The 21,517-nt window shown below is 43.7% G+C and overlaps 1 protein-coding gene across 3 annotated transcripts in view; it reads right to left on the reverse strand.

Annotated features, from left to right (window-relative positions):
* Positions 1-21,517, reverse strand: part of GRM5 (glutamate metabotropic receptor 5) — a 217,777-nt gene that overhangs the window by 132,470 nt on the left and 63,790 nt on the right. For all 3 annotated transcript variants that reach the window (XM_033146098.1, XM_033146097.1, XM_033146099.1), the window contains exon 2: positions 2,590-2,839. In XM_033146098.1, the coding sequence (XP_033001989.1) occupies positions 2,590-2,839 (250 nt within the window). The remainder of the gene's footprint in view (positions 1-2,589; positions 2,840-21,517) is intronic.

Here is a 21,517-nt window from a genome sequence, read left to right on the forward strand (position 1 = left end):
CTTAAAGATATAAAACCAGAGGAATGGAGATGCCGCAGTGTGGCGCTTGTGTGCTGGGCACCCACAGTGCGGGGCCCAGGTCTGCACCACTCACTGCATTAGGCCTCTGCCAACCTGCCTAGGTGGTATTCCATGCAACATCCAACACATAGCCAGGGAGCCATAGGAGGTGATTCCCAGAGCCAACCATCTGTTCATTCTGTCTTTTATTAACCCTTTCCATCACTCACAGACAACCATATCACTTAAGGCAGTGAAGTCGTTTTGCCCTTCCAATTCTTTTGGGCAGCCTAAGCCCAATCTACAAGGAGTGCACAATTACATCACAATGGGCATTCATACAGAATCTATAACCACAATTTAATTTGCATGGGGAAGTGCCTTCCTACCTCCATCCACCTTCTCGACGATTTTACCTTTTACAACAGGGGTCAGCAAACTTTTTCAGCAGGGGGCCAGTCCATTGTCCCCCAGACCTTGTGGGGGGCCAGACTATATTTTTTTTTGGGGGGGGGGATGAACAAATTCCTATGCCCCACAAATAACCCAGAGATGCATTTTAAATAAAAGCACACATTCTACTCATGTAAAAACACCAGGCAGGCCCCACAAATAACCCAGAGATCCATTTTAATAAAAGGACACATTCTACTCATGTAAAAACACGCTGATTCCCGGACTGTCCGTGGGCCGGATTGAGAAGGTGATTGGGCCGCATCTGGCCCCCGGGCCTTAGTTTGCCTACCCATGTTTTACAACATCTTATGAAAAGCTAGCAACAATAACTTACTCATTTATATGACTTACATTGTTAAGACCCAACGCCCTCAAAGACAGCCAATGCAGATAAACAGATTGTTCTTCATATAGCAAGACATATATATTCAATTATATCATATACAATTTATAGGGGCACCAAGATCTATCCTCTGCATGCGTTCACACAAACTCTTAAATTGAGCAAGATAGAACTCTTGTTTTGCATGCTATTGTCAATCTGTCCTCTAGGTAAGGGAAAACAGAAAAGAAACTGTTCTGTCAAGTACTCCTTGCAAGTCAATGAAGTATCTGCCCAGTTAATTTCTCAGACAACGTGTGGTCAATACAAGTCTATTTTCTATATGGATTATAATAGCCAGCCAGCTCTGATTTATGCATAGGTTTTGATCTCAAAAGGTATGACCAAGTCTAGTTAAGAAGCTCATTGTGTTTCTGCTAAATCGTGTCCTCCCTAAAAGAGGGCACGTGTTGCGGTGAGACCTGGAGACTGACCTCCTGGTTGTGGGTGGGTCTATTGGATAGCCACAACACCTGACTGGTAGGTCTCTCGTTGCTGGGTGTAATCTGGCCAGTGGGTGCAGTGTAAAATGATCGAGGGACCTATATAAACCTATGCACATGACCCAGAGCTTCTTCTTTCAGCTCATGCACCAGAACACCCACCCACCTCTCCCTACTTTTAGGGCATTTTGAGATTGACCTTGCTATGCTGTCGTGTGTTGTCTGTCATTGGGACTGGGGCATGGCAGCAATTTTCCCCACTTGGCGGATTGGCTGTGGCCATTTGGGTTTTGCCTGCCATGTAGCAATTCGTCACAACTTGTAAGGTTGCAGATAGGCTCTGGTTCAGGTGATAGGGATGGGAGAACGGTCTCGCCATCCCTATGTGAAGGGTATTCCGTTAAAGGAATCCAGGGACTCAACTTGGTTTGGTCAACCCCTGAAAGGGGGTTGTGCCCGTGCCTGAGTCCAGGGGGACTTTTCACCTACCTCAGGTGTTCACCCTTGGCTGACCTACGATAGAGCTCTGTGTCAGCGCTACCTGCAAGGGTGTAGGGAGCTAGTCAAACCAGAGCCTATACAACCACTCACTTTTCTGTAATCAATAAAGTTGTGGCCTAAATTCTGCCAAAAAACCAAAACTAAAATTTGAGTCAAATGTGTCTTTATTTAGGGGGGAGGTCTCTGGGTCTGAACACGCAAATGCTATTTTAAAAACAAACAAACAAACAAACAGAAAAGACAGCGGTTCACAGTTCAGCTCAAGTCATTCACAAATAGTCAGATGTATAATCCCACCTGCATCAAATGACATATAAAGCTAATTCAGTGGAAACTGGATGAGGATCACAATGCAGGCAAGACCTCTTTCGTTGGATTCAGTTGAATGAGTTTGCATCTGCTTTCAACATTTCCAGAAATATTAGCTATCTAACGCTTGCACAGATTTACATGAGCAATTGGTGAAAGGCCCTTTTAAAAGGTGCCCTTTTAATTATACACTCACATGCCTGTATAACGATAAAAACAGTCAACACCATCTCAGGAGAGGCATTCCTCTTTTTCTCACAGGAAGTGATGCTTCTTCTAAGATTATCCCTGGTGCAAATGTCTGTGCAATTTCCAAATCCCCAAAGCTTGCTTTTAAATTCTGTACTGTTTCACAGATTTGCACGTTTGATTTCACCGACTGAACTTCACGCAACTCACTTCTTTCACCGGATGGCCACCCTCATTTGAATAGCGCAGACCAAAAATGAATTTTGCACCCCTATGAAAAAGGCCGCAATTATCTGCAGATTTACTCACCTGCCCAGCAACAGAAATTCTCCCGTGAGGCCCAAGCGCCTCATGGCCATCAGCAGCCCTCGTACTGTCATGCCCTCACAGAAGCACACCACAACTCTCGCCTTGGGCAAATGGCTTCTCAGCTTCTCCAGCAGCTTATCAAAGCTCTGCTCGCCAGCATTGCTGTAGATCTTGTAGGAATGGGCAATGCAGACCCCTTCCTTGCCCGACATGTCTTTGAAAGCTTCCATTCCACTTTCGCCATAGTTTCCTGAGAGAGAAGAAGAAAAGCACACAAAGACATTAGAAATAAGGTTCCTAAGGGGTGATAATCTAGGTAATGCCATCATTTTATGCAACTGCAAATTGTCAGAATCAGGCATTAAGTGTGGGGGCACGTACCCCTTTGGAACTCCTTGCCACTGCCTATCAGATAAATGCATTCTCTTTTCTTTCTGGCACCTGCTAAAGGTGTTCCTCTTCCAGCAAACCTTCCAAATGGAGTTTTGTTGTTTTTTAATCCCCATTGGCGACTGTATTGGATTTGATTTTATATATGTGCAAATGTGGTTTAAAACTGTTTTTTTATAAAAAAAAATTATATGTGCAGTTGTTTTAACAGTCTATATAGAATTGTTATATATATATATATATAATTGCAAATTGCTTTGGGGTACTTTGCAGGAAGTGATTCATAAATGAAATAATAAGAAGGGTGTTATACAGCTAAGTTTTACTCAGACTCACCAAAATTTATGACCATGAGTAAGTCATTTCAATGGGTATCCTCTGAGAAAAACCTAGTTGCATACCACCTAATGATATTAGTAGTAGTAGCAGTACTGATTCAGTGTGCAAGACCTGGGGACTTAAAACTGGATCAATCAGATTCCATTCCTTTGCTGTAGATACATTTCAGAGATATTGAGGCAAAACAGCAGCAACAACCACCCCTCACACAAAGCTGTTCTGAGGACAAAAGAAAAGGGCAATTGTGATTTTATAGCATTTCCGTTCATTTTGCAATTGCGTAAGCTCCTGTGAGTAGGGACGCGGATGGCGCTATGGTCTAAACCACTGAGCTTGTCGATCAGAAGGTCAGTGGTTCGAATCCCCACAATGGGGTGAGCTCCCGTTGCTCGGTCCTTGCTCCTGCCAACCTAGCAGTTTGAAAGCACGAAGTGCAAGTAGATAAATAGGTACCGCTCCTGTGGGAAGGTAAACGTCGTTTCCATGTGCCAGAAGTGGCTTAGTCATGCTGGCCACATGACCCGGAAGCTGTACGCCGGCTTCCTCGGCCAATAAAGCGAGATGAGCGCTGCAACCCCAGAGTCATCCGTGACTGGACCTAATGGTAAGGAGGACGGGACGTAACCCGAGGTTCCACTGTACCATACATCCCTGCATATTTTACATGAAATAAACCATTCAATAATCCATGGTTACATCCATCAAAACTTATTTACACTGTTGAATTTATCTTAATACTACCAGTGTTTTTAAATGAACTCAATTTTTATCCATATATTCAGTAAACATTTTCCAGTCTTCTTTAAACGCGCATTCTTCTTGTTCTCTTATTCTATATGTTAAGTCTGCTAGCTGCATGTATTCCATCAGTTTAAGTGGCCATTTTTCTTTGGTTAGGAGCTTGCTCATTTTCCATTGCCTTCAGATGTAACTGCAAAGTTACTTATCTTCTTGGCTCAGGGGTTGCATAACTCCATACCCTCCAACATTTCTCCGATGAAAATAGGGACGTCCTAAGGAAAAGCGGGACATTCTGGGACCACGTCAGAAGCTGGAGCGGCTTCTGTAAATCTGGGACTGTCCCTGGAAAATAGGGACCCTTGGAGGGTTTGGGATGGGAGCTGTGGCCCAACCACATTTGGAATGAAAGGTTAATTAGCTAACCTGTATATATTTACCTGAATGTATTGTTAGTCCAGAAGTATAAAAGTGCCTCTGTTAAGCTTTTCTTTATGAAACCTCTCTGTAAAGCTGTGAACTTTGATCTGCATTGCACTTCTTTCTGGCAAACTATGACTAAGAGTCTGGAGATAACAGTAGAAGGTCGACCTTGCACAGAGAGGAACTGTCCTTGCACAGAGAGGAATTGCCTAGGTCACAGATAGGATGGCCTTGCTGGAGTGCGCATGAACCAACTCAGGGCTAAATGTCCTTTTGCGTTATATGTACAACAGGAAATGTACAACAGGAAATGTTCCTTATATGGACAAGAGGAAGATTTCTGGGATGGGAAGATGAGCCAGGGAACTGTCTATAAGAACTGTCTGAAAATTGACTTTTTTGTACTTGCTTGGATGTCTGAACACGGCAGGTACCTCTGCATGCAGAAAATAAATCTTTCTCTCTCTGAAGCCAGCAGCCTCAGGTGTCTTTTCTGCTTCCATGTTTTCTCACCGGGCGCAACCATGGGAACCCGTAGGGGCAAATAAGGCTCCAGGAACCCATCCTTCCATGACACTCAGCACCTACGGCCCAAAGCAGGGGAAAGTGCTGTTGAATTGTTGGCCTCTAAGTAGTCGAGCTCAGTAGCCATTTCCCAAATTTCTCAGCCATTTTGGCATCAGATGAAACACAGCTGCTGCCTCCGATGTGTGAAATAGCTTGAAGCAGAGTTGCTTTCGCAGGCAGAGCGGTAAGCTTCCTCACCTAAGATGAGGGGAAAGCACTTTGGAAAGGATGAGTGAATTTCGGCATTGAAGAAGAAAAGAAAACAAGGGGTAGGGCTAGCCCTATCTCTTGTAGCGTAATTCCAGCCCTAAGGAAAAGGAACCAAATTCGTTCAGCTGGGAATGGATGGTATAGCTGCACACTGCAGTGTGTGTGTGTGTGTGTGTTTGTGTGTTTGTGCTTGAGGGGTTGCAGAGGAAAAAACACGCCACAGCATTGCAATCAAGACACCTCCGTCCCCAAATACTTGTCGTATATAAGCTATGCCTAATTAACTTTTCATCTGAATATTCCCAGCGGTGGAGGAGAATTTCTGAGAGAACATGTATATTTAATTGCAATTATGTGGGAGAGAATAATGGGGAGGGGGGGAATCATTGTAGAAAAATGGGACTTTCATGTGTGTTGCAGTTGTTTTCCCAAACAATGGGACACTATTTCCAAAAGTTTCTTGCAGTGGAGGCTGGTCCATTCAGGCAAAATCTGTGCTTCCCCACCAACCTCAGTCTGCCCTCAGCCAAGCCTCAGATGCCTCAGTGGTGGACTTTGAAGTCTCAAATTTCAGCGGCGCCCAGTGCAGTGTCAAAATTTGGCACCCTGCCTCTCTTGCTCCTTTTCTAAATAATCATAGAATTATAGAGTTGGAAGGGACTCTTAGTTTCATCTAGTCCAACCCCCTGCAATGCAGGAAAACGCAGTTGTCCCATACGGGGATTGAACCTGCAACCTTGGCATTATAAGCACCATAGCCTATCCAACTGAGCTATAGTTGTGGCATCCCGAACTGGTCATATTGCCCTAAATCAGCCTCTGCTTGCCTACCTTCTTATGCTACCTGTCAGTTCCCTCTGCAGTCCCACTGTTGCCTTTGTAGAACTCGACAGGGAGGAGGATTGGGACGCAACTAAAATTTGTTGTCTCTGCCTGTCATTGGGTCCGGCAAACCTTTTAGGTGACATTGCACTGCTGTTAGTCTTTCTACATCCTGCCCTACCAGTTCCAATGGGCACCAGCTACTGGCAAAGTCGCTTAAATAATGCAGACCGGAGAGTCCAGTGGGAAAATAAATCCCAACAACACTTTATGGAGGAAACTGGACAAAAACAGAGAGGAGAAAAGGAACAGGGAGGTTTTTTTTTTTCTTACTTCGGGCCTTGTACATAGCAGGGAAACAGCCAAACAAACAGACAGAGGAAAAACTCACTCAGTGGATGGAACTCATAGGCACAGAAGATCCTCCAGCTTGGGTTAAGTTTGCCAAATTGCATGCAAGCCCAGGAATGGGGGTGAGTAATAGGGTGAGAGGGGTAGGAGAGAGAGATCTGCACCCACTTATCTGCAGGCAGTAACACTACTGGGCTAGTCTGTTGTGAAATTTTCTTTTTGTAAGTGGCCTTGAGTGCTATTTCAGGAGGAAGTTAGGGGACGGATATCCAAAACAAATAAGCAAGCAAGCAAGCAAATAAACTGTAACCCACCCACCCACCTACCTAAACCCCTTCAATTTGTTCATGTCATGAAGCACTGCAGAGCAAGTCAACACGGATAGTGAAAAAAGTGCAATAGGACCTGAAGGAACGTTGATGGCAGGAAAGGGATTTTCTGCCGATATACATTTTTTTTCTCCATCTGCTGAAATGGGGGGGAAGGAACCAGCAAACGCAATGACATTTAGACAGGTTTCTCTTTTGCATATCGCTTGTTTCAACAAGAAGCAACTGCCTTTTCACCTACTGAAAAAGCTCTTCCAAATCTGTTAGCCTAACATGAACTGGATCAGCTTTAAAAACTTAAGAAGATTTATGGAGAGAGAGAAAGAGAGAGAGAGAGAGGAAGAGAGAAAGAACAGATTGTGTGCTTCCCCACCCCCTCTTTCCCCGTGATGAAATTTAATACAATCTGGCATATTGCAAAGTGCCCAGAATTCCCATTTTAACAGATTCTGCACCCGTCACCTTTTGTAGTTTCCAGCAACTACTCCCCAGTGGGGAGAAGGAGAGGGAATGAAGTGATCAAAACGATGCTGCGTTCCATTTCTTTATCCGAATGGTTAAAATGTGCAATTCCAGCCAGAAGATGTTGGTAGTTTTTGAGTGGTTCGGTTTAGAGAACGGGATTAAATGGTTTCTGCTTGGGGAACTTCAAGCAGCTCCCCAGAGGCTTGTTCAGCACTGAAATTCAGTATTTGATTTACTAGACTCGCGGGCCAGTAGCCCTGAGAACGGGCAACTGGAGCAGCAATTCCTCGTTCCCACTTGGACCATTCATTGGATAAAAATATGGGACAGGACTCGGGTGTAGATAACTCATAATAGAATAAATCCTAATGTATTCTGTTAGGGAAGAACCAGGTGTCTCCTAGTCGACCTTTTCCAGTGTTCCCGATTCATCAGAAACAGCTGCTGTTCCATCATTTGTGTCCCTAGTCTAGAGGTAACAACACACACAAGGTAACAGGCTGTTTTTGACTATGTAACTTCTATTTCAAACACAATTCAACATATAATATCTCACAAAGTGTAATTCCACAGACCAACAGAGCATGCAAACAGAACATAACCACAATATGGTGCAGTATGCTTATCTTACGATGTTCCACGTATTGCTGCTTTGAGGATTCTAGCATTCCATGTATGCAGATATCGGATCAGATTGAATACTTGAAGGTACAACAAGGATTCCTAAATTGTCTTGTTTCACCTAACCAGACTTTTTCAGCCGTGGTTATTGCCAATATGCCAATTTAGGAGCCAAATGGACTTTATCTCCTGACCATCCATTGGACTTTAATTTTTCTTGATATGTTCTGTCATTGGTCCATCTAGCTCATTATCGCCTACACTGACTTGTCAGCAGCTCCCTGTGGTTTTAGAGAGGGGTCGCTCCCAGCCCAACCTTGGGATGCCAGGAATTGAAACTGTGACCTTCTGCATGCAAAGCAGACAATCTTCCACTGAGCTCCAGCCCTTCTCACCCAAGTGAGCCAAACACAACAACTTTTGTTTCCATCGGGTTACATGAGGCTAACTAGATCATAAAGAAAGCCGGCAGAATGAAATAGTAAGCCCTGCATCTCTTGTACTCGGAAGCATCTTGGTGGGAGACGACACAAATTGTTTTCATATTTCACTTTGTGTGTGCGTGCGCGCGCGATCCGTGAACTCAAAATTGCCGTCAGGCGTCTGGCTGGTTTTAAAATTAATAATGTAGCCATTGTGAGCCAAAACCCAGTCCTTAAAAGACTATAACATGGATATAAAAATGGAGGAAAAAGACAAGAGAAGTGTTAACTGGAGCTGAAGAGGTAGACATTCTACCACTTATTTGATCAACGCTAATCCTATTGGACATTGAGGATTTTGTCCCCCTTCCGAGTTTGGGAAATGAATTCTGTTTTTATAGACAAGAAACAGCAGAACACACAACTCCTGTAAGCCTAGGTAAGCTGAATAAAGGAACCTTTCCAGGGTATCAGCACAGCATGGCTAAAATTTGCAACCTTTCCCATTGCTTCATTAACATTCATTGGCCCAACGGGAGCAGATATAACACAATGCCTTGCCTGCCAGTGCAAAGACTGGCATTCTGAGCAAGCATTTCAAGCTCACATTGGTTTAGGCTAGTTTCCCATTAGGCATGATCAGACTGAGGACAGGCTGACTCGTCCCTCGTTAATAATAATAATAATTTATTATTTATTATTTGTACCCCGCCCATCTGGCAGTGCTTCCCCAGCCACTCTGGGCGGCTCCCAAATGAATGTTAAAACAATACAGCGTTAGATATTAAAAATGTCCCTAAACAGGGCTGCTTTCAGATGTCTCTTAAAAACAGGATAGCTGCTTATTTCTTTGACATCTGATGGAAGCCTGTTCCACAGGGTGGGCGCCACTACCGAAAAGGCCCTCTGTCTGGTTCCCTGTAACCTCACCTCTCGCAATGAGGGAACCGCCAGAAGGCCCTCGGCGCTGGATCTCAGTGTCCGGGCTGAACAATGGGGGTGGAGATGCTCCTTCAGGTATATGGGACCGAGGCCGTTTAGGGCTTTAAAGGTAAACACCAACACTTCACTCATTGTGAACTACAGAGATGGGGAATCAGTAGCTCTCCCGATGCTGCTGTACTACAACTTCCATCATCCTCGGTCCATCTAGTCCAACATCCTGTTCTCAAATTCGCCAACCAGATGCCCATGGGAAACCCACAAGCAGGACGTGAGCACAAGAGCAATTCTCCCCACCTGTGGTTTCTGGCATCTGGTATGGAGAAGCATTACTGTCTCCATACCTATTGCAAACCATGCTGCCTGGTATTTTGCCATTGTTGCCAAACCCACAATAAATTAGAAACTTCCCTTGCATGTGAACAGGTGTGCCAACTTCAATAAAATAGGGGGGCAGGTAAGCCCCACCCTGCATGATGTGGTGCACACACATGATTTGAATGGCAATACCCATAAGCTTGGGGGGGCAGCCCCCTGGAATATTTTATAGGGGGGCTGAAGACCCCGCAGCCTGTAGGAGTTGGCTCCTATGCATTGTGAAGACAGGCTCTGGGAAATTGAGCGGACGAGACCAATAGTGGATCCAAAGGTCAAGAAGACGGGTTCTGCACTTGTTGTAGAGGGAAGTGAGGGGCAGATGGGGCTTGTCAACCCAGAGAAGTGGCCCACCTAGGAGAAGGAAAACTCTGATCTGAAACCTCTGCTGCCTTGCAGGATATGTTCAGGATAAATGTGACTCATTGAAACAGCTACTTATACCTCAGTATTTGATTGACCCTCATCAATGACAAGGTCATTTTCAAGCTTGAACTGAGGCCTCTTTCATGTCTCAAGACAATATCCCCCAGTCTATTTTGTTTTCCAGCAGGGACAGGGAACTCTGACCCAGTACAAAACTCACATACAAAAACTGTGAGGGATTTTGAAGTTCTGGAGCAGTGACAGATCTTGGCATTTCATATTTCAGCCAGCATTCATCACTCCCCCTCTGATTAAACATCGTAGTTGCATATCCCATGTGGCTCCCCCAAGGCTCTGAACTGGTCACATTCACCTAAACCCTCCTCTGTTTTGTGCTTCATGGTCTGAGATTATACCTTTTCCTTGTTATCTTTCTAGAGTTGTGAGTGCCCATGCTTTGGACACGAACAACAACAAGGTCCCAGCAAATTCAGCACTGGCTTCTGAAATTGGCCAAAAACGTTCTAATGAGACTGAGGGTTGAACTGGACGATAGCAAGATCCCCTCCAACTCATTGATTCTATAGTTGTAAAGTTGTGTTGTGGGGTAGAAGAGCTACTTAAGTAGTCAAACCTGACAAAATGGCTTGGCTTCGTTATGTAAGGAAATAAGAATGGATCATGCCAAGGACCCGCTATATCCAGCAATCTATCCGCACCGTGGAGAACCAAATGCCCACGGGGAGCCCACAAGCAAAATCTGACCTCAGTGGAAAGGTAATCACGACACCAACCCTGTATACCACCCACGAGAATATCACCGAAATGAGCTCTGATGATTTACAAGTGCTTTTCCTTTTCTTGTTAATTAATGGAGGAGGGTTGAGGAAAACACGGGGTAAATTTTCAGGACATCACTAGTTGCAACGCCCGTACCCAGATGGTCACCGCACCTCCAGCCGTCCTTAAATCCAGGCAGACCTGCTCAATTATTCAGAGCAAGGAAAGCTGTTGCCAAATTGAATAACGTCGGCTAGTCATTTTGCAAATTAGCTACTTGGTGGCAGAAATGTGATTATTTACAGCTCTTTTCATTATTCGGGGGGGGGGAGAGAACAACAACCCCCAAACCTTCTCGACTCTGTGTTTTCCAAAGGCACATCAGATCGCCGCCTCTCCTTATAATTGTCTGGAGAAAATGCAAGTCACATTTCCCCCATTTAATGGGCACTTTCTGAGCTAAGCTGGATCTGATTACTCTTCTGATCTGAACAGTTATCGGAGCAGACAGAGCAGTGAGGTCTCAGCTGAACTGCCACACACCCAAAGTGACAATTGGACGTCAGGACTTGAATTTGTCAGTAGCCGGCAGCAGGGTGAGTCGGAAGGTTTCTGAAGGGGATAATATTGGGGGGGGTTGAGTGGGAGGCATTAGTGTCACTTCAGAAAGAAAGCAGTGCTTTCATTCTCCGTCCTGTAGAGACTTCTGTGCATGATCATTACGGAAGCAGACAGATCTCCTAATTCGCATTACACCTCAGACTTGGACTCAGGGGCTCGGCCCTTATTTGGTTATGTGTTTGGTGACTCAGAGCAATGAGGATCAGCAGGCAGAACGTCACAAGCAGAGTCCCCAAAGAGTTGGCCTTGTGTCCGACAGCTTGATCCAACAATGCCGGGCAGGAAGCTTCACACAATGGCATTGCAAGCAACTCTGGTACACATTTGCAATGTTCACAAAATGGAAACAGAATGCATCCGAGGCATATTAATATCAAAAACTGTGTGTGTGTGTGTCATGGTCTTCCTCCTGAAGCATGGGCAGAAGCACAATGATGAGTCATGGTTGCATACCACATGCACAACTGGCTCGATTGAACATCATGTTCCCAAGCGCTCAGTAGATCCAAATCATTGCTGTCTGTTACATGTTATCAGCATATTATTGTATTCCCTATCCAAAAGGGAAGGCGTCTGTGTAGATATGAATGACAGTTGCATATCACCTATGAAGTTGGCTCAATTGTGCATGATGTTCCCCATTCAAAAGTGCGGCGTCCGCGTCACCAGGAGATTGTAACCGCAGAGATAAGGAAAGAAGAATCATCCCGTTGTCTGGAGAGGTCACTTCCTGGTTTACATGGTGAAGCCATTTTCAACAGAGACCAGTGACAAAAGCATGCAGCTTTACTGAGGCAGCACTGGGTGTCAGGATTTTTCACTCCTAACAATTTTGTAGCTGGGGCAATCGCCCCGTGCCCCCTATGCTATGCAAAATTGAGAAGATCCACAATTGAGAAGATCCATTTGGGAGTGCCAAATTTTGGGCTCACTCACGGTGCTATATTACCAAAGATTACCACAGTAAACACCCCTGATGCCACCTCCACATGAGAACAGAAAAATAGCCCTGATGGATGAGGTCAAAGGCCCATCTGATCTCACACTGTTCTCTCACAGTGGTCAAACAGATGTCTATGGGGAGCTGACAAGAAGGACCTGATTGCACATCACTCTCGCCATTTGCAGTTTCCAGCAACTGGTGTTCGAAGGCATCCAGGAGAAGGATTGGAAAATGTCAATTGTGAGGGAAAATGCATTTGGAAATGAAGATTTAGAGAAAATGTGCTCAGAATAATAATTAAAGTTTCATGTAGATTTGCTAATAATAATTTTAATTTTAATAATAATAATAATAATAATAATAATAATAATAATAATAATAATAGAAATTGCAAACTGATGTGGAAATGGGACATGACAGATTTACGGGTGATTATTGTATTTTAACATTCTGTTGGAAGCCGCCCAGAGTGGCTGGGGAAACTCAGCCAGATGGGTGGGGTATAAATTATTATTATTATTATTATTATTATTATTATTATTATTATTATTATTAACACATATGGAAGTGACATGGTCCAAAATTAGAAGGATTTGCTGATTCCCAGCTCACATCACAGCCTACATTTGACCAGGTTCCTCTTATGTTTCTGTCACACCTCTGATTCCACGAAAAGAGTCTCCTCCAAGGAAAATCCTCTTTAGCAAAGATGCCGTGTGTGACTGTGAAGTCACGCACAACCAACTACATTATCCACTGATCATATATTTCACTTCGCATTACATTTGAACATGACAACATGTCGCCACAACAGCTTTGACATTTTGGGCATGGCAGGCTAATGGCTGCTCCAGGCCCCTCCATCTCTCTCTCCAGGGCACACTGGACCAGATCAAGCCCACATGCGACCGCTTTTGTTCTGTGTGCCAGTCAAGGATCCTGCAACTAATGCACTGCAACAGACAAGGGCAGATTTATTGTTTGGTTTGCCCGCCTCTCTGTGTAGCTGAGAAGCCTGGAAGGAATAGGACTGGGGAAAATGTTTACAGATGGCAGAGCTTGGAAATGCTTCTGCCCACTGGCACATGAAAACAAGCGCAGAGATTCGGTGCAGTGTGTGTGTGTGTGTGTGTGTGTGTGTGGATAAAGCTTAGGGGACAAATTCCAACACAGCAGTTGAGCTAGTCGGTAGGAGTTATGATACCTGTGACAGGGAGGTGACACTTCACAGTGTGAGTGTCTCAGAGGAGGAGGGAAGCCACTGACAAGTTGTGCTGCGGAGCAGGAGACATCAATAGTCATTAGGACCCAGAGGGAGCTGACAGAGCAAGATGCTGTGACAACATGGACCGAGAAGAATTTAATGCTGTCCGCATTTTAAAGCAAGCCTCTTAGACCTAACTGACCGCATTCACACCTCCGAGAATAACACACAGATTGGAATGTAATTTGCACTTGTGGTTGTGCACTTTTCTGTTTTGTTTTTTCTCTATATAGTTCTAGGTTCAAAATAAAATATATATTGCTATTTTTCTGGGAAAAGAGGTTCCAAAACTCACCAAGAACGCCTCCCTTGTTCTCCTAGAATGGCAATGATGCTTTCCTGAGAGGTGCAGGAACTGAGTTCTGGCTGAAAAAAGCCCCGTTGTGTGTGTGTGTGTGTGTGTGTGTGTGTGTGTGTGACTATTATTACATGTTTATGTTTTATATTTATGTTATCGTTTTTCTTTTCATTTTGTGAATGAATGTAACAGAGTACATGTTGACAGTGGGATATAACAGAAAAGCAAATAAAATACATTTTTTTTTAAAAAAGAAAGAAAAGCCCTGTATCTCTCTCTCTCTCTCTCTCTCCCTCTCTCTCTCGATTAAGTTAATTTAGAAAAGCCCTGTATATTATATATGAAGTTCATTTAGAAATATGTACATTGAGATTCCATGTGAGTTATTTGTTCAGTATTTTATGTTAACATTCCTATAACTGTATGATTCTAAAGTTTTGTGATGCTTTAATTTTTTCCCTCTGTACCACTTTGGTATTTTTCGTGTTGGCAGGTTATGAATTGTCAGATACACTGGCAGGAATGAGAGTTCCCCCCTTCTCTCTGAGAGCTTCCGGTCAGAATTAACGAGCCTCTGGCAGGTTTATAGTCCGTTTTATTTACAACAGCATACAGAGAGCAGCCTAGGGCCACCCTCCATCAGGATACCAGTTGGTCATTCTGAATCCCCTCCCCTTCCGCAGCAAGAAGCGCGCCAGAGTCCAGTTCTCCCTCCCCTGTACTTCTGTTGTTCTTTAACCCTTTCAGTCCTCTGAGTTTGGGGGGGAGGGAGGGAATCCCCCCCACTCTCAAATGAAGAGCCTTCCAAACTCTCCCTATTTGCTGGTTGCTTAGCTACTATCTCAAAGCTGTGCAACTCTTCCCCAGATTGCCCGACCACTGAATCTACTGCTGGGAATGTTGAAGGAAGTGGGGGCAAACCCTCCCCTTCTTCCTCTGTCTGTGACTGCATTCCTCCATCTTCAGAGTCAGACCAGTCTCTGGCATCTGACTCTGACCAGCCCCTGACATAAATATGCTTATAAATACATGTATGCATATTTAAATAAATTTTCATGTTTTTTTTTTTTTAAAGACTAATGCAAAACCGGGGTGAGAGTAAGCTTCTTGAAGAAGCACATTTAAAATTGGCATGCCATGGGAAGAGGTGGGCATGGGATGGGAAACCCGATTCTCATCCCCAGATGCATTGGTGGTTCTCAAGGATATTTTGTCCCTCATCATTTGGCATTAGTGCTGTGCCCCCCCCAATCTGATTCAGGCACCAATGTTTTGCTTTGGAGTAGCCCCTATCTGAAAGAGAAGGTTGGCAGTAGTGGGGGAGAAGATCTGTCTGCCCTGGTGTCATTTGTTTTGTTTGAAGACCCATCTCTTACAAAGTTCTCAACATCAGCGGCTTGGTTAGACAGCTGCTGCTGAGTTTTATACAATCGTCTGTCATCAATGCAATTTCTTCATTGCTGGACGTCACTTCCAGTTATCTCGAGGACGGGATTTCTGAGAAGCGCAGACAATTATGCTGTTAGCCTTTCTGTTCCCAATGAACCCAGGAAGGCTGCCTTTCTTTGTGGGATTCCGTAAATGATTTCAGACACAGTTCAATTTCTTCCTTGATCAGTGAAAAGAAGGCTGGGATCAGAATAGATGCTTCCATTCAAACAGCACAGGCTTCCCCCCAAAGAATCATGGGAACTAGGGCCAGATTTAGGTTTCATGGAGCCCTAAGCTACCGAAGGTAATGCGGCCCTTTAGATGTCCAGCTGTCCTTTGTCAACAACAAACTGTTGCTGCTTTTTTGTGTTGAATATATGCTATATGGTAATTTATGGACCTAATAGGTATCTAAAACCATTTGCACATAACAAAATATGTATTTCATCAAAGTAATTGTTGAAAAGTCTATGCAGAATGCAAAGTCCATGCAGAATGTAGACACCCTATATATAGAAATGAGCAAACCAGTGATATTTTAAGGAGCAGGCTAGCAGGCAGGGCCCATGACTTACATCTTAGGAGCATACACAACACAAAACCCTGTTGCTATATGTAGGTTTTATTTGTTTTTTATCTTATATTTTGGAAATGTGCATCCAGGTTTTTTTTTCTTTAAATTTTTTTGGGGGGCCCCAAGAGAGTGGGGCCCTAAGCTATAGAATGTTTAGCTTATATGTAAATCCGGCACTGATGGGAACTGTGGTTTATTAAGGGTGTTGGGGACTGTAGCTCTGTGAGGGGTAAAGCTACAGTTTTACCCAATAGACACAGTATTTTTCTGATGTATAAGCAAAAACTATTTTAACCTCATATATACATTTCTGGTTGGAGAGCTGGATTACAAAATTCAGAGATGTGTGAATTTTCAAAGGATGGCAGGGGTTCCATTTGAATAACATTTCAAGAAGTGAGGATCAGGTAGGTTCATCTTTAAATGTGAATTTAATCCAATTTCTCCCTCATCCCTAGTTACAACTACTTTGAGATCTGCTCTTGTATCTGCACTGGCAAAGGATCTGGGACATAATATACAGGTGGCAGATTTGGAAAGGTTATGGAAAACAGATTTGAAATTTACAGTATGTTGTAAGATGAAAGAAAATTATATGAAAACAATGTACCGATGGTATTTGACTCCTGGTAAGTTAGCAGAAATGTATAGAACAAGCACAAAATACCAGCTGGAAATTTAAAGAAAAAGAAGGTACCTTTTACTAGATGTGGTGGTCATGTAAGGTAATAAAAAAAATTGGGTGATGGTTTATAATGAAATGGAAAAAATGTTCAAAATAATGATTGTTAAGAAACCAGAAGCGTTTTTATTAGGAATTATAGGTACCGAAATTCCAAAGGACCAGAAAAGAAGATTTATGTACTTGACAACAGCCGCACGGATGTTACTAGCACAGAGGTGGAAAGAAGAAATAATCCCGACCAAGGAAGAATGGCAAACCAAGTTGATGGACTATGCTGAAATGGGGGAAAAAATTAACTGGAAAGCTCAGGAACCAAGAAGACAAGAACTTTTTTAAAAAGAATGAGGGAAAAAATGATGATTTACTTAGGAGACCATTGTAAGCAGATGAAAACAGCAAGATTTTAATCTCCCTTGTAAGGTGAAGAAGACTATGGACAATTCAGATGGATAAAAAATGTGGACAACAGATTGATATGCAGTTGTAAATGTTGACATTAGGACCCATGGAGGGGATGGGGGGGGAGTCTGGAGATTCGGAGAAATCTCATTATATGGTTTTGTAATTTATTTTGTTATAAATTTGTATTTGTAAATTCAAATAAAAATTATTTTGAGAATAAGAGAGATCTGTTCTTGTATCTTGCCCTTATCTCCTCATGATTCATGGGACTTATTTCTATCAGTTGCATACAGCTTAGGAAGCTTCGTTGTACTTAGTCAGATCACTGGTCCATCCTGCGCAGCATTTTCTGCTCCCCAGGGCTTCGGGCTTTTTTCAGCCCTACCTAGCGGTGTGAGAGATTGAACTGGGGAACTTCTGTGTGCAAAGCAAATTATCCACCGCTGCCTGGCTGTGAGTCCTGGAATGTTAAGTATAATTGTTTAATTGCACATGGAAATTAACTCTGCATGTGTCTGTATGTATACAGCTGAAAGGGAAGTAACAGTACCACTCTATTCTGCCTTGGTCAGGCCACCCCTGGAATACCGTGTCCAATTCTGGGCACCACAATTTAAGAAGGATGCAGACAAGCTGGGACGTGTGCAGAACTTAATTCGTTCTGGAGGTCCGTTCTTAACCTGAAACTGTTCTTAACCTTAGGTACCACTTTAGTTAATGGGGCCTCCCGCTGCCACCGCCCCACCACCGCCCAATTTCTGTTCTCATCCTGAAGCAAAGTTCTTATCCCGAGGTACTATTTCTGGGTTAGTGGAGTCTGTAACCTGAAGCGTCTGTAAACCGAGGTACCACTGTATTTGTTTAATGTCTGTTTTGGAACAAGTTCTGCTAGTAAAGCTTTTGAACCACATTTTTGGACTTGGCAATTTTTATTTCAAGAAGAATCAGGGTTTGTTTGTTTTTCATTCTATTGCTTCCAAATGCACAATATTAATAACCACAATATGGAATACCTGCTCCCTGCCTTGCAGGTCTTTTTCCACCTGGCTTAGGAGGACAGGGCCCCTCACTGACTCCAGATACAAAAGCTGAGGCTGCTGAAGAGGCCAGAGACCATCTTGACTGTAAGTCCTGGAAGACCTGCTCCTTGCCTTGCAGACCGTTTATCATCTGGCCTGGGAGTCCAGGGCCCTGACTAACTCCAGCAATTTGGTTGTGTACGTTTTGATGTTCTATTTATTGTTTATGGATAGTTCTGTGCTGTTTTGAATTGAGTAACCTTTTTCATGTTGTAAGCTGCCTTGAGCATGGAAAGGCAGCATTCAAATAAAATGATGTATGTATGTATAGAATCATAGAATCATAGAGTTGGAAGAGACCACAAGGGCCATCCAGTCCAACCCCCTGCCAAGCAGGAAACACCATCAAAGCATTCCTGACAGATGGCTGTCAAGCCTCTGCTTAAAGACCTCCAAAGAAGGAGACTCCACCACACTCCTTGGCAGCAAATTCCACTGCCGAACAGCTCTCACTGTCAGGAAGTTCTTCCTAATGTTTAGGTGGAATCTTCTTTCTTGTAGTTTGAATCCATTGCCCCGTGTCCGCTTCTCTGGAGCAGCAGAAAACAACCTTTCACCCTCCTCTATATGACATCCTTTTTATATATTTGAACATGGCTATATATTTGAACATGGCTATATATTTGAACATGTATGTATGTATGGTTTCCTCCAGATGTTTTGGAGTACAACTGCCATCGTCCTTGACCATTGGTCATGTCGACTGTTGCTAATGGGAGTTGGAATCCAGAGCATCTGGCCCAGTTTGGGAGAGGCTGTTCTCAGGGATTCTTTTTAAGTTCTATTTAATTACTCTAGAACTTGTTCTTTAGCTGTGAATGAATCAGTGACCAGCAGTGCATTTTGACGTCTCCTTCTTAGGTCAATGAGGGCATTTAAACAGGAGAGCAGCCTTTAGAGCTGCCTTTCAGTGGGTTAATAATGCATTGTTTTCTGAAGCACTGAATTTAAATTTCTACAGTGGCTCCATGTGACGCTCAGGTATCAACTGCAAAACACTGATCTAATGCATGAATGATCAAAACAGGCATCACAGTGTGCTAACCTTCATGTAAAATGCATTTGACTTGAAGTAATGATTCTCCCAGTTGGACGCTACTCAAAAATTAGGTCTGGAACCAGCATGTTTCCTGGCATGGTGCCAAGTAGTGTGGTCAGTGCTTGAATCAGAGGCACTCTTGAGATATTTCACAATGGGATGAATTTATGGATAAAACAATACCATTGCAAAAACCCTTCCACTTAGGCATAACCTAAGAACATCATAAGAGCCTCCGAGATCAAACCAGTGACTCACTTTGTTCAGCATTCTGTTCTCTCAGTTGTGCAGATGAAAATAGGGATAGGCTTGAAATGCCCCTTTTTGTATATGCAGCATTGACACCAAGCTGTCAGTACAGGCATTCCTGTAAGGCAGGCATGAGGAAACAGCGGTCCTACAAATGTTCTTGGACAAAAGCTCCCATTGTTCATCACTGAGGTTGATGGAAGCAGGAGTCTGTATACATATCGTACATTCAAAGCACATTTGAAACACAGAACTGCCCCCCAAAGAATCCTGGGAAATGTTGTTTGTTAGAGATGCTTGGAACTGAAGCTGTGCAAAGTGAAGACGACAGTTCCCGGGATTCTTTGGGGAGATCCAGTGTGGTCTAGTGGTTTGAGCGTCAGACTAGGACATGGGAGACCAGGGTTTGAATCCCCACTCAGTCACAAAGCTCACTGGGTGGCCTTGGGCCAGTTGCACACTCTCAGCCCAACTTACAGGGTTGCTGTGGGGATTAAATGAGGAAGGGGGGGGGGAACCAGGTGATCCACCTTGAGCTCCTTGGAGGAAAAGGTGGAATATGAATGCAACCAACACATGGCCCTAGAAAGGCTCTCTGTAAAGGAATGTGGCCCTCGGAATGAAGGCCTCTTCTAGATAGTCAATAAATTCAAGGTTCTTGACAGCAGCAGCCTGTATTTTATTTCCATGCGGTCTCATCTTGTTCTTCTACACTTTGGCACCGCTGTCTGTCGTGTAGTTAATACACTCAGGAAATTAGTCTGTCTTAGCACGGTTGAGAGCCCTGTTGCAGAAAGTTGCTCGAGCGTAGCAGGGGAAACGTGTTGCTATTCAGCAACTGTTAGAAGTGCAAATGCTAAAGGATGAAGAACTGCAGATACATAAAGGAAGCTGTGATGAAGCACTCCAGGCCTTTCGGTACCCAGACAAAGGGCCTCCTCAGTTGTGATCAAGAAGCATGTCTTTTGTCAGCTGTATGAATATATAGTGGCTGAAGACGAAGGCACTCAAGCATAGTTTCACAAGGGCTCACCACTGAGACCGTTGAGCTGGGCTGGGCTGCAGGTTCAATGTCTCTTTTCACAGTGCACAGGTAAACTGCGAGATTCACTCCCACAAGGTGTAGTGATTGCACCAACTTGGAAAGCTTCGAAAAGGAAGTAGACAAATTCATGGAGTCATGGCTGCCAATGGCTACCTATCATGTTCCCTTTGTTCTCTTAAGGACCCATCTTTAGCGGGCCATTACCAGGCTGGCATTGCTATTCATAGAATCATAACATTGTAGAGTTGGAAGGGGCCGGGAGGGTCATCTAGTCCAACCCCCTACAATGCAGGTATCTTAATTTAAGGATCAATGACAGATGACCATCCAACCTCTGCTTAGAAACCTCCATGAAAGGAGAGCCCACCACATTCTGAGGGAGACTGTTCCACCGTCAAATAAACAAGCAAACAAGCAAACATACATACATACATACATACATACATACATACATACATTTATTATTATTATTATTATTATTATTATTATTATTATTATTATTACACCCGCCCATCTGGCTGGGTATCCCCAGGCACTCTGGGCGGCTCCCAACTGAATATTAAAAACACATTAAACATTAAAAACTTCCCTAAACAGGGCTGCCTTCAGATGTCTTTTAAAAGTAAGATAGTTGTTTATTTCCTTGACATCTGATGGGGGGGACATTCTTATCATCATAAAGTTCTTCCTAATGTTTAGTTGGTATCTCCTTTCTTCTAACTTGAATCAATTGGTTCAGGTCCTACAGTCCAAACCAGGAGAAGACAAGCTTGCTCCATCTTTCATGTGGCAGCCCTGGAGATATCATATCTCCTCTCAGTCTCCTCTTTTCCAAGCTAAACATACCCAGCTCCCTCGAACATTCTTCATAAGGCTTGGTTTCCAAACCACAGTTACTGAGGACCATGATCAGGAGAAGGCTGAAGTGATGGTCACTTCAAATAAAGCCAACATTCAGACCCTCCTGGGCCGAGTTCTCTTAGCCAGGGCAGTGGATGAGCATTGTGAACCAATCACATCATGAGATGTGCCCAATTATCTTAATACGGGGCAAGTGCTCAGACAATCACACTACCCATTGTAACAAAGATCAAGTCACACCGCACCCAAAGATGCAGTTAAAGGGTTGTGTGAATTGGTCCTTGATTGAGTTTTCAT

This window comes from Lacerta agilis, chromosome 4 (genome assembly GCF_009819535.1).
Source record: "Lacerta agilis isolate rLacAgi1 chromosome 4, rLacAgi1.pri, whole genome shotgun sequence".
Lineage (NCBI taxonomy): Eukaryota > Metazoa > Chordata > Lepidosauria > Squamata > Lacertidae > Lacerta > Lacerta agilis.